Source organism: Phyllostomus discolor, chromosome 7 (assembly GCF_004126475.2).
Source record: "Phyllostomus discolor isolate MPI-MPIP mPhyDis1 chromosome 7, mPhyDis1.pri.v3, whole genome shotgun sequence".
In the NCBI taxonomy this organism is placed as follows: Eukaryota; Metazoa; Chordata; class Mammalia; order Chiroptera; family Phyllostomidae; genus Phyllostomus; species Phyllostomus discolor.
Window position 1 is genome coordinate 27,415,715 of NC_040909.2, and position 12,991 is coordinate 27,428,705.

General features: G+C 40.3%; 1 protein-coding gene across 5 annotated transcripts in view; it reads left to right on the forward strand.

The window, feature by feature from the left end:
• The first annotated feature begins 232 nt into the window (after positions 1-232).
• Positions 233-12,991, forward strand: part of ANKRD28 (ankyrin repeat domain 28) — a 175,847-nt gene continuing 163,088 nt past the window's right edge. For all 5 annotated transcript variants that reach the window (XM_036030611.1, XM_036030616.1, XM_036030612.1 and 2 more), the window contains exon 1: positions 233-613. Coding sequence is in view for 1 of the 5 variants with exons in the window: in XM_028518972.2 (XP_028374773.1) it covers positions 587-613 (27 nt within the window). In the remaining 4 variants the exon portion in view is untranslated. The remainder of the gene's footprint in view (positions 614-12,991) is intronic.

Here is a 12,991-nt window from a genome sequence, read left to right on the forward strand (position 1 = left end):
TAGGAGCACCTGGCCGCCCCTCCCCCGGCTCCGCTCCCCGCCCCACTCCACCGCCCGCTAGCGCCCCTGCTCCGCGCCCACCCCTCGCGGCTTCCTCCTCCCCGCCTCCTCCCCCTCCCCCTCCAGAGGCAGATGGGGGTGGCACTCAGCGAGCGCGATGGCGTGGCCAATGGGCGCTCCGCTTACTCTGGCCTCTCCCCCGCGCGGCCGCCAATCGCGGCGGGCGGTGGTGGTAATATTGTGGAGTGGAGTTTGGATGCCGCCGCTGCCGCGGGCTGGAACGGCGGGGCGCGGGGGCTGCTAGGGTATTTCGGGAAGGGGGCGTGAAGAGGCGGCGGCTGCGTGGGCAGGCAGCTGAGGGAAAGAGAAAGAAAGGAAGGAAGAGGGCGGGGAGTCCTCAAAGGAGGAGGCGGGACCGTCCGGGCTTCTCACCTCCTGGTGGCGGCGGCGGGTGGCTCGGGAGGCGGTGCCGCCCCCTGCCCGCGGACCCGAGAGTGCAGCCGGCCGCCGACCCGCCGGCCCCGGGTAGCGGCTGAGGCTACTGGGGCGGGAACGGTGGGCCGGGGCGGCGGCGGAGGCGACCGCCATGGCGTTCCTCAAACTCCGTGACCAGGTAGGTGAGGGGCGGCGAGGCGGGATCGCGCCGACCGGGGAGGAAGGAAGGGGGGGTGGCGGGCGGGCCAGCGGTGTGGGCCGCCGGGGCGCCCTCTCGGCGGAGTGGCTGCGAGGGAGGCTGGGTGCCTTCGCGGCGACTGCGTGGAGCAGCTGGGCAGGGGGCCGCAAGCGACCCGCCTGTCAGTGAAACCTAGTCGGGTAGGAGCCCACGTGCCGCTGGGGGGCTCGCCGCCGCGGTGGACGCGAGAGGGGCGGGTCCCACGCTCGCAGCTTAGGCGTCCGCGTCCGGTGCGCTGCCGGTTTTGCGCCTTTCTGTCCGGCCAGGTGAGGCTCGGGCCTAACAGGTGGCTTCCTGCTGGCGGGCGGGAGCGGTGCTGGCGGCTGTGACCTAGGGTCACGACCTTACTCTCCTGTTTGCTTCATCGGGTAGTTCAATGCTCACTCTCTCCGGGTTAAAGGCGGTTGATTTTGCCTAGGGTCTAGCTATTCAACGTGCAAGTTCCCAGACTTATTTTCTTTTGACATCTGTGCACCATCTTGGTTACTTTCTTGATTTGGGAAGAGCTGGTCAAAGAATACCTGAAGTGCGGAAAAGAGTAGTGACTGTCATGGACAAAAAATACTTTGTGTCTAGCAACGAAATCGTGCCTATTTAAGATCGATTTGTACACCTGAAAATATGGAAAGATGGGTAACAGGGCTTTCAGGCGATGCAGAGGTTTCCAAACATTTGTATTTCTCCATTAAGGAAAAGGGAAATTAACATGTGCTTTAAGGAGTCGCGATGGACTTACTAGTGCTGAAGATTTATTCCTACCGCTTGTTTTTCTAAACAGAAGATTTTGAATAAATTCTAGGGGTATGTAACTTGCATACATTGGGAAACTATTCTGAAAGTTTTTATCCCTTTTGCAAAAACAATGGGGAAAAGTTGAGATGTATTTTTAATAGTCTCTGTGAATATTGTACTTTAAATTCTGAATGTAAGTAGTATTGTGAATTCTCATTTAACAAGCGAATGTTATTTTATATTTAGGCTGTCATAAGTGAATTTTTTTATGTTTAGGCTGATGACTGAATTATTTGGTATCAGGAAGGTTTTACTGGTGGTGTTAACATCGTCAGGAAATGATACTTCGGTAAACTCAACTGTTTAGCCAAGTTTATACATTGTATTTCAAATTATGCAACTGTATTGTTCAATATGATAACCACTAACCACATGTGGCAACTTAAATTTAAATGTATTAAAATAAAATAAAATAAAAACGGAGTCCCTTGGTTCTGCTAGTAGCATTTCAAGTGCTCAATTAGCCACATATGAGGAATGGCTATGGTATTGGACTGAATGGATACAGAATTTCTGATTTACATCGTTAGAAAGTTCTATGGGACAGCACTGTTAAAGAATAACAGGTGAAGCACAGTTAAAGCATAAGCCCATTCCTGCTAATTCCTGTACAGTTGACTCACATTATACTCTGAATGGTGTGAAACTCAAGATCTCGGTTCTCCAGTAATCTTTAGCAATCTTAATGGCACTCTGTGCTTCCATAAATTATAGTTGAAATAGTGAAAAAGGTTGCATGAGAAATTTGGTAAACTCTTAGGAGAGCATCCCATTTTATTCACCATCAGTTTTAAACCGAAACAGGATTGTGTTTTCAGTCGGAAATAAAATCAAATTGCACCATTGCATTTGTGTATTTAGAAATTGCAATTATGAAGCAATTTTGATGCTATTTCAGGTTTATGTAATAGTTGTACATGTTTAATACTTGCACATATCTATTAATACTCAGTGGTGATGATGGTGTATAAAATGTCACATATAAACTTGAGAATACTTGGACAAGCTAATGAAGTGGCACACAGCTCAGAGGGGAACAAACATTGAAGTTTACATCCACTAAGTAATTGGCTAGTCTGGTCTCTTTTGGGAGACTTTGAGAAATGAGTTTGTATTTTCCTAGTTTAAAGGGAATAGCCTTTAAAAGTCATCTTATGTATTGATATTTTATTAGCTGTTAGAAGTGATGGTAAAAGTAAAATGGAATACAAATACTTTTTTAAAAAGATTTTATATTTTTAGAGGGAAGGGAAGGAGAAAGAGAGGGAGAGAAACATCAGTGTGTAGTTGCCTCTCTCAGTGCCCCCTGCTGGGGACCTGGCAGGCAACCCAGGCATGTGCCCTGACTGGGAATAGAACTGGAGACCCTTTGGTTCGAAGGCCTGTGCTCAGTCCACTGAGCTATACCAGCCAGGGCACAAATACTATTCTAACATTTCACATCTACATGAATAGCAGTTCAGCTAGATGAATTATTTTATTTGGAGGAAAGGCGATCTGGATTAGTAGTACTCAGGATTGTAAAGCTGGAAAGTACTTGATACAGCATTTGGCTCAATCCTCATTTATACTTGAGTTAGAAAGTAGATCTTTTCTGTGTTGCAGTATTTCCATATTTACCTTGTATATTGTTTTCTTTTAACTTTACACATACAATTTAGTACATAGAAGCTATAAATTGGTAGGGGTAAGTTTTCTTTATGCACATAAGGAGCAGTGTTCTAGATGACTTAAGCATAAAATTTGTGAGTAAATAAAGCAGTTTGTTTTTATAGCCAGTCAAGGATCTGATTGAGATAATATCATTCATTTTGTGCCAATACCTAATATAGGGATAAAAAGTTACTGCTGTACTATATATTCTCTTAGTAAATAAAATAACTTTTAATTGTAAGTGAAATGAAATAATTTGTTTTCTTTTTGTAGTAGGAACATAAAGTTCTTCCCTTGATTTCTTTTTTCTTATTAAAGAGTTTATATAGCATGACTTGGTAACACTTGCAGAGTTTTATTCAGTAGGTGTCACTTCCAAGATTTTTATCTTATGCATCTAATAAAAATGTAATCATGTATGACTACATTTAGAAAATGTTTTAATTTTAATGTTTTCCAGCCACATTGAGATATTATTGGCATGTATGTTTGTGACATAACAAGTTTAAGGTATACAACATGATCGTTTGATACTTGTACATATTGTGAAATGGTTAACACAATAGTAGTTAACACCTGTGTTCCCTCACAAAATTACCACTTTTTTATGTGTGGAGATAACATTTAGGTATTGTTATTTATGGTCACAGTGCTATACATTAGATCTCCAGAACTTACTTATCTTATAGCTGGAAATTTGTACCCTTTGACTAGTTTCATGATTATATTTTATCAGTAGTAATTCATAGTATAACCTATTAAGAAAGGTAGGTGGTCTTTGTTTAGATCAGGGATAACATACAACTGGAAAGCTAAATGCCAACTGACTTGGGACATCAGTATCTGGAAAACAATAAGGAATGATGGAGGTCATGGCAAATAGGAGCAGGTATGTTAGTTGCTGCTCAGCTCTGGGCCATTGTTACTGTATAGGTGTGCCTAGTATTTTAGGAATCCTGTTTTGTTTTGGAAGCCAGAGTTCAAGATCCTTATGAAAAATCTATTTATAAATGTTGACAAGTTGGTAGTTTCCATTGACAAAAATTTAAAGCTGTGGTTTTCAAAAGGGGTAGTAGAACAACAGTTTGTAACAGCTAGTTTAGATCAGCTTGAGGAAAAAACCTACAAAGTAAGATTCCTGTTAAAAAATAGTTTTCTTTGAGCCCTGGCTGGTGTGGCTCAGTGGATTGAGCACCAGCCTTTGAACCAACGGGTTGCCTCTTTGATTCCTAGTGAGGGCACATGCCTGGGTTGTGGGCCAGGCCCTCAGTGAGGGGCATATGAGTAGAACCACACATTGATGTTTCTTTCCCTCTCTTCCTCCCTCCCTTCCTTTCTCTCTAAAAGTAAATGTTTTTTTAAAAAATTTAAAAATAGTTTTCTTTGAGATACAATAGCCCAAATTGTCATAAACTTCTAAAAATTGAGATAATTTACATACCATACAATTTACTCTTTTAAAAAGTGTGCAATTCAGCTTTTAGTATATTCACAAACTTGTGCAACCATTACCACTATCTAATTCCAGAACATTTTAATCACTGTAAAAGGCCATAACAGCCACTCCTTATTTTCTTTTCCCCCTCTCCCCTGGAAGCTACTAATCTACTTTCGGTATCTGTGAATTTGCCTATTTTGGATATTTCATATATATAGAATTACACAATATTTGGTCTTCAGTGGATGAAGACTTATTTCACTTAGCATAGTATTTTTAAGGGTCACCATGTTGTAACAGGAATTACTTGGTCATATAAACTTGTATCATGTTTCTAAAAACCACTTTTATGTTGTGTTACTGCTGCCTATAGTGTGCATATATATAATCTGGGACATTTGTTTTTATTTTCTGAGTTTGTTTTATAACTGGAATTAAACTTTGCAGTAGTGCTAAAGGATAATAGCTTTTATAGTTGGATTGTTTTTGTGCTCCCTTCTGGGTTAATGGTCAGTAGGTAAGGATTCTTGATATTTTTTAAACAGGGTTGGCATATGTCAGTTAGTAGATGCTGGGTGGATAAGAATAACTTAACCACTATCTTCGATAGTTAGCAAGTTCTCACCTGATTAAATATTCACTAAGGGCAGAACATTATTTGACTTTGAGTAGGAAAAAAAGGTGATCCTTGAAAAATCTTGTGACTGGGGATGCAGAATATATGAAATGCCTAAGAAGAACCTGATGCCCAGGTATTCAGATATTCTTTATTGAGTGTCCCCTTGCTCTGTGTTGGAGACTGTAGGAGACGCAAGAGTACAGTAGTTAACTATCTCTGTCTGCCCTTAAGAATCTTACTGTCTAGAAAAGGAGAAAAGACTCACACAAATGCACAGAGACTGAGACACTTCACATGAAAATGTTTATAGAGGTTGAAGAAAAACATTGGGAGCATGTTATTTGGAAATGTAAAATAGTTCAAAAATATGTGTCCTATGTTTCCTGATACATATATTTTTTGAGACCTTGTACAGTACAGTGTAGAATGTGGAGAGCTCCTTGAGCTACAGATAACATGCTTCAGTATTCACAGAGGTTCGCAGATCTGCGAAACCCTTCATAGCAAGGGAGGTAGTTTATGTTCACAGGAAAGATTTGTTGAAAACAACAGTTGTGCAGAAAAGCAGCAAGGGGGAACTCTGAAGGCAGGCCAGAAAAAGAGGATGATGTATCTGTGGTGGGATAGTGGACCTGATTAGTGTGTGTAGTTGGAAAGGACAGAAGATAAATTAACTAAATTAACAGTGACTACATTATGAAGAACTTTAAATGCAGAGCTAAGAACTTTGGCCTTGATTGGTAGGTGATGGGAAGTCATAGCTGGGCTTTCTTAACCTAGGTTCTTTGAAAGGCTTCAGGAAGAATGTACATATATGTATTTTTCTCAAAAGGGTTTATAACTTTTACTAGATTTTTCAGAGGGCTCTGTATCACCCAAAAGTTAAATAACTATATAGGTTTTAGAAGAACAGATTCTAAAACAGGGACAACCAAGATCAGTTAGGTGGCTACTGTTGTAATTCAGAACATATGTAAAACATTTTAGTACAAACTGAGTACATTAAATACAAAGCAAAAGTTTGGATGGAAATTAATAAATACATCTTTAAAGGATCCTTCTAGTTATATTAATGGTTCACTTTTTGTACAATTGAGAGTGTCTTATATTCACATGACAGTTGACAGTTTTTTGTTTTATAGTTCCACTAGGGTAAATTAAACATGAAATTCAGTCAAACATTGGTTATGGTAGTGAAAAAAAAAAGAGCAGGTAATCAAGGTAGTTAGATTTGGGCCACATTAGATTTCCCAGGATTTTATATTATTTCACTTTAATTTTTTTAGTCTAATGTAAAATTTATATTCAGTGAATGCAGTCTACCTGGGCTGGAGTGAGATGTTCCTGGAAAGGTTCTTTGCCTGGTAGTTTAGAATTTAGTCTTTTGTTCTGGGTAGTGCATCTCGTGGACAGTTCATATCAAACCAATCGCTTGGTAATACTTCTGATTTAAAGCAGAATAAATGAAATCTCCAGTTATTTAAACCAATAATGTTTTAATGTGTTATAGTATATTGTATACAATGATTAAAGTTCTTAAGTACTTTAGATTTAATTTCTATTCTTACTCCCCAACTCCAGTTCTTATACTATTAGATGATGATTCATCCACCTGCCTTGTATGATACTGATTTTTTAAAAAAGTTACCAGCATTCTCTGTGTGTATACTGATTGACATACAAACCAAAGTCTAGATAGGATTGTTGCCTCTACAACTTTAGTGAAAAGTTCATTTTTGCCTAGTAAATTTAAGTTCAGATTCTTAGTTAGTGATGGTTTACCATTTAAATTTATTTACTTTAAACCTAAAGATGTATCTTTTCTACTCTTAAGGTTATAAGGCCACAGATAATATGCAGCAAGGGACAATTAATATATTTAAAAAGAAAAATCAGGAAGCAGTTACTTCTGAAATAAATATCTGTTCCAGAAACTTAAATGAGTTATTACCGTTGAGTAGTACTACTTTTATCTTTATTTTCTGTTATCTGAGGTACCCAAACCCCCTCTCCCCCCACAAACTTTCTATCTTATAATAGAAAGTATAAATTAGTCTGGAGAGGCAGCTTTTTCTCTTGCATCAGTTTGGTAGCTTTTTCTTTCTAAAACAGCATTACTGAGATATAATCCTCATGCCAATTTAAATTGTACAGTTCAGTGGTTTTTTAGTATATATACAGAGCTATATAAGTATCACCACAATCAATTTTGGAATATGTTAACATTCCAAAAAAGAAACCTCTTAACCCTAAACCTGTCACTTCCTCTTTAGCCCTAGACAACTACTAATTTGCCTTCTGTCTCTATATATTTGCCTAGTTCACTTAGCATGTTTTGAAGGCTCATTATATTGTAGCATGTATCACTATTTTTATTGCTGATATGATTTCATATTTTATCATTCCACATTTTATTTTTTCACTCAACAGTTGTATATTTGGGATATCTCCACTTTGGGGCTAGTATGAATAATGCTATGAACATTTGTGTCAAAGTTGTGTGGCAATAAGTTCTCATTTTTATTGGATATATACTTAGAAGTGGTCTAGGTGGGTTATATGGTAATTCGGTATTTAGCCTTTCAAGGGACTGCTAGTTTGTTTTTCACAGCAACTGCACCATTTTGCATTTCCACCAGCAGTGTATGAGAGTTCCCACATCCCCATGTTCTCAATAACACTTATTATTACGTGTCTTTGTAAAACATTTTATTATAGTCATCCTAGTGTGTATGAAGTGATATCACCTTGTGGTTTTGATTGCATTTTCCTGATGGCTAATGATGTCGAATATCTTTTTAGCAGATCCTTTGTCCATTTTTTAATTGGGCTACTTGTCCTTTTATTACTGAATTGTAGGAGTTCTTTATATATTTTAGGTGCAAGTCCCTTCTCAAATATATGATATGCAAACATTTTCTGCCATTCTATAGATTGTCTTTCTACTTTCTTAGTGTTTTTTGAAGCACAAAGCTTTTAGTTACCAGTGACTCCTAGGGTTTTAACTAGGGGGCCTTGGTGGATAGGGCATGCAAAAAGAGGAGTTGGTTTAAGGGTAAGATGAGTTCAGTTCTGGCAATATTAAGATCTTAGTGGGACATTTAAGTGGAGAAGTGTTGTTAACAGTGAGCAGTTAAATGTAGGCTGGGCTCAGGGAAAGGTGTTCTTAGTGGTAATTGAAGTGAATGAGGTCACTCAGGGAATGAGAATAGCTCATGGCCAAGGAAAATACAATGAAGAATATGAAATGAGTGGAGGAAAAGAAGCCTAAGAAGCTACCAGAATTAGGAAGAGAACCATGAGAGACTATCACAGGCCAAGGAGGAAGGAGTTTCCTAAATTACACCTGTGTTGTCTTAGGTACAAAGGCTCAATTTTTTCATCACTTTTCAGTTTTCTTTTATCCACCCACATTGTTTTAAACTTTTCCATGGAAATATTTTTTTCTGTCTGCTCCAAGCTCTTTACTTCCTAAGCCAGTAATTCCTAATTTGGGCATGTGTCAGAATCACTGGCTAGCTTAAATATAAATTTTGGGGGTCCTGTTAGAGCTGAATGAGGATCACCTGGGGTAATGCCCCAGAATCTGTATTTTAAAACTTCTGGTAAAAACTGCCTTGCTCTTCACCAAGCTTGTTTCCTTTTCTCTCAGATCCCAACTCACTTAGATATTTATTTACCAGCCCCTGTTGCATTTGGGGATGGCCATAAGATTGAGATTTGACCATAAGAAATTAAGCAGTGAAGTGTTGAGTGTTTCTTTAGCCCTGACCAGTACAAACTTCTCTTGAACAATGTTCTCTTTCCTTCACCTGCTGATTGGGTATTGTCTGCCAGAGCAACTTTGGAAATGGTGGTCCAAGAAAGCTGAATGTCTGTCAGCCTGGGTCATCTCCAGCTTCCTCATTCCCCTAGATGATCATTAACATGGATTTTTAGACTTCATGTAAGCATGAAATAAAAATAAACTATTATGTCATGTCACAATTTGGGGATTTATCTTTTAGAACATCCACTGTCTTTCATCAATATAACTCCTTAGATTGTTATGCAAATTCTATTTTGGGACCCACTGGCTTTGGTTTGTAGGTTAGTCTTCAACTGTTGATTCTAGATCTTATATATAAAGTGTTTTCTTTGTATAATTTTCCTGGAAATGGTTATAATTAACATCATATTTATCTTTTTAAGCAACAAACATCTGTATGTTTACTACCTATTGGTTCTTGATGCTGGTATGCATCTTTATATAAAACAGGGTCTCTGCCTTTTAGTATGGGATAAATGGAATTAGATAAGGGCAATTATCTTACCTGTGCTTTGAGATCCATCAGTGTATAAATGGCTAATTGAACCCAGTGGTAGAGTTGGGGCCCTTGTTTTAATGGGATTTTGTTTACGTTCCTCCTGTAATACTGTTTTCTCTCATCCTTAGTGGGCAAAAGCCATACATAGTCTGTTTAAAATCCTTTAGAGCATTGGCCCCCAGACTTTTTGGCACCAGGGACCAGTTTCACGGAAGGTAATTTTTCCACAGACTGGGGTGAGAGGAATGGTTTCCGGATGATTCAAGCACATTACATTCAAGCTCACCTCCTGCTGTGTGGCCCGGTTCCTAACAGGCCACAGACTGATACTGGTCCATAACCCAGGGGTTGGAGATCCCTGCTTTAGAGGACTAAAAACTACATTTTTGGTAGGTTTGTGTTACATGAGGGTATGTGCTTAAGCCTGTGTTTTTCTTAATCTCTACCACCAAGAAAAAACATCGAATACTATAGGAGAACTGCAGTTTTTAGCCTTGATGGAGATTATAGTATTAAACTTTCCCTGCAGTTAACTAAAGGGGTTTTGTTTTGTTTTGTTTTGTTTTGTTTTAAGGAATATCTTATTGATTGCATTTTTCTCTTCCCCTTTTCCTTTTGAGGGAACTTTTGGATTATAAATGGTGAAAGTAGGAAAGGACTTATTACCTTTAGTGTTATATTCTTTTTTTAATATATTTTATTGATTATGTTATTACAGTTGTCCCATTTTCCCCCTTCACTCCCCTCCACCCTGCACACCCTCTCCCACCCACATTCCTTCCCTTTAGTTCATGTCCATGTGTCATAAGTTCTTTAGCTTCTACATTTCCCATACTATTCTTACCCTCCCCCTGTCTATTTTCTACCTACCATCTATGCTGCTAATTTTCTGTACCTTTCTGCCTCTCTCCTCCTCCCACTCCCCTGTTGCTAACCCTCCATTGTGATCTCCATTTCTATGGTTCTGTTCCTGTTCTAGTTGATTGTTTAGTTTGTTTTTGTTTTTGTTTTAGTTTTAGGTGTGGTTAATAATTGTGAGTTTGCTGTCACTTTACTATACATGTTTTTTATCTTCTTTTTCTTAGATAAGTCCCTTTAACATTTCATAAAATAAGGGCTTGGTGATGATGAACTCCTTTAACTTGACCTTATCTGAGAAGCACTTTATCTGTCCTTCCATTCTAAATGAAAGCTTTGCTGGATGGAGCAGTCTTGGATGTTTAATGGATGTTGCCTTTCATGACTTGGAATACTTCTTTCCAGCCCCTTCTTGCCTACAAGGTCTCTTTTGAGAAATCAGCTGACAGTCTGATGGGAACTCCTTTGTAGGTGATTGTCCCCTTATCTCTTGCTACTTCTAGGATTCTCTCCTTCATTTTTACCTTGGGTAATGTAGTTATGATGTGCCTCGGTGTGTTCCTCCTTGGGTCCAACTTCTTTGGGACTGCCTGAGCTTCCTGGACTTCCTGGAAGTCTATTTCCTTTGCCAGAATGGGGAAGTTCTCCTTTATTATTTGTTCAAATAACTTTTCCACCCGTTGCTTTTACTCTTCTCCTTCTGGTATCCCTATAATTTGGATGTTGGAATGTTTAAAGATGTCCTGGAGGTTCCTAAGCATCCCCTCATTTTTTTGAATTCTTATTTCTCCATTTTTTCTGTTTGGTTGTTTCTTTCTTCCTTCTGGTCCACTCTATTGATTTGAGTCCCAGTTTCCTTCCCATCACTATTGGTTCCCTGTGCATTTTCCTTCATTTCTCTTACCGTAGCCTTCATTTTTTCATCTAATTTGCGATCAAATTCAACCAATTCTGTGAACATCCTCATCACCAGTGCTTTGAACTGTGCATCTGATAGGTTGACTATCTCTTGGTCACTTAAAAGTATTGGCTATGGGACTTTGATTTGTACTTCCATTTGAGCTTTTTTTTTTTTTGGTCCGCTTGTGCCTGTTGCATAGTGAGGGGCGGAGACTTAGGTGTTCTCCAGGGCAGGGCAACCTGGTTGCTGGGTTGTGACTTATATGGGGGCGGGGTCTGAGAGGAAACAATGGCACTTGCTCCTCTTTCGGTTTGATTTCAGTCCCTTCCACCGCTTCCCCCAAGCCAACTGTGCCTTTCTGGTGCTAATTCCTGTGTGGGTGGGCTTGTGTAGTTCTAGGAGACTGGGAATCTCTCCCTGTGCCTCAACCCCCACAGGTGTTTTCAGTCAGTGTCCCGAGGTTCTCTTTCCCGGGGCTGGGACCCTTGCGAGGTCTGTCTCACTGCCCAATTTTGCCTGGTTTATCTGCACACAAATGTGGCCGGGACAGCCAGGTGCCTTGCACTCAGTGCCTCGCTTCACAGTCATTGCCTTGCTGCGTCTGCCAGCCACCTGTGCGCCCAGGGTCTGCCTGCTGCCGTCTTACGCTCAGGGTGCTTTCCACACCCGGGATGCATTAGGCATTGGGTGCCACCGCTTTTTGTGCCGTCACCCCTCTCCGCCCAGCTGCCCAACTCCTCCCCTCCTACCAGTCAGGATGAATGTGCATGTTTTAACTTCTTGGTTGCCTGACTTCTATACAGTTCAATTTTCTGTCAGATCAGGTTGTTACCTTGTTTCTAAATTGTTGCTGGCCTTCTTTTTGTTGTGCGAGGAGGCACAGCGTGTCTACCTACACCTCCATCTTGGCTGAAGTCTGCTAGTGTTACAATCTTATTAGTATATGTTAATTAGGATGAAAATCAGATAATTCAAACAGGAATTTAAAATATTGGATGTAAATGGGCAAAGTTTATATATTGGATAGTTCTCTGCGTGGTGAGAGGTATTCCTCACTTTCTTTATTTTTAAGATTTTATTTATTTTTCAGAGAGAAGGAAAAGGAGGGGGAGGGAAACATTGATGTGTGATTGGTTGCCTCTTGCATACCTCAACTGGGGATCTAGCCTGCAACCCAGGCATGTGCCCTGACCAAGAATCGAACCAGTGACTTTTGCATTCACAGGCTGGTGCTTAATCCACTGAGCCACACCAGCCAGGGCTTCCTCACTTTTTGAAAGCTTATATGCTAGGCAGTGTGAGGTTACTGAGTGTCAGACTGGGTTATGCCAAGAGGGAGAAGAGTGTCCTGGGAGAAATATAAACAGCTAGGCAAACAACAGCCACATGCTAGAGAAGTGGAGTTAGTTGACCTTGAATGTTAACAACACCTGGCTTTTAAGGGATGTAAAAGCAAACTACAGCATCAAGGGTGAGCCCTGGAGTTGAAACCCAGTGAATAGTTTAGAATAGTAAGTGTAGTATATTAGTTGGATAGATCCAATAAGTAGCCAAATCCAACATACAGGCAGGTCGTTAGAAACTAGCATGTCTTCGAGAGCTTGAATCATACAAACAGAGAAGATACATGGACTCAAGAGACTTCAGTAGGTGAAGCTAAGGGGCTGTAACCTTTCAGACATCCTCATTTGTTACCGCAGCAAGGACAATGTGGAAACTGGGAGTTCGAAGTACAGTGGCTTTTCATTGG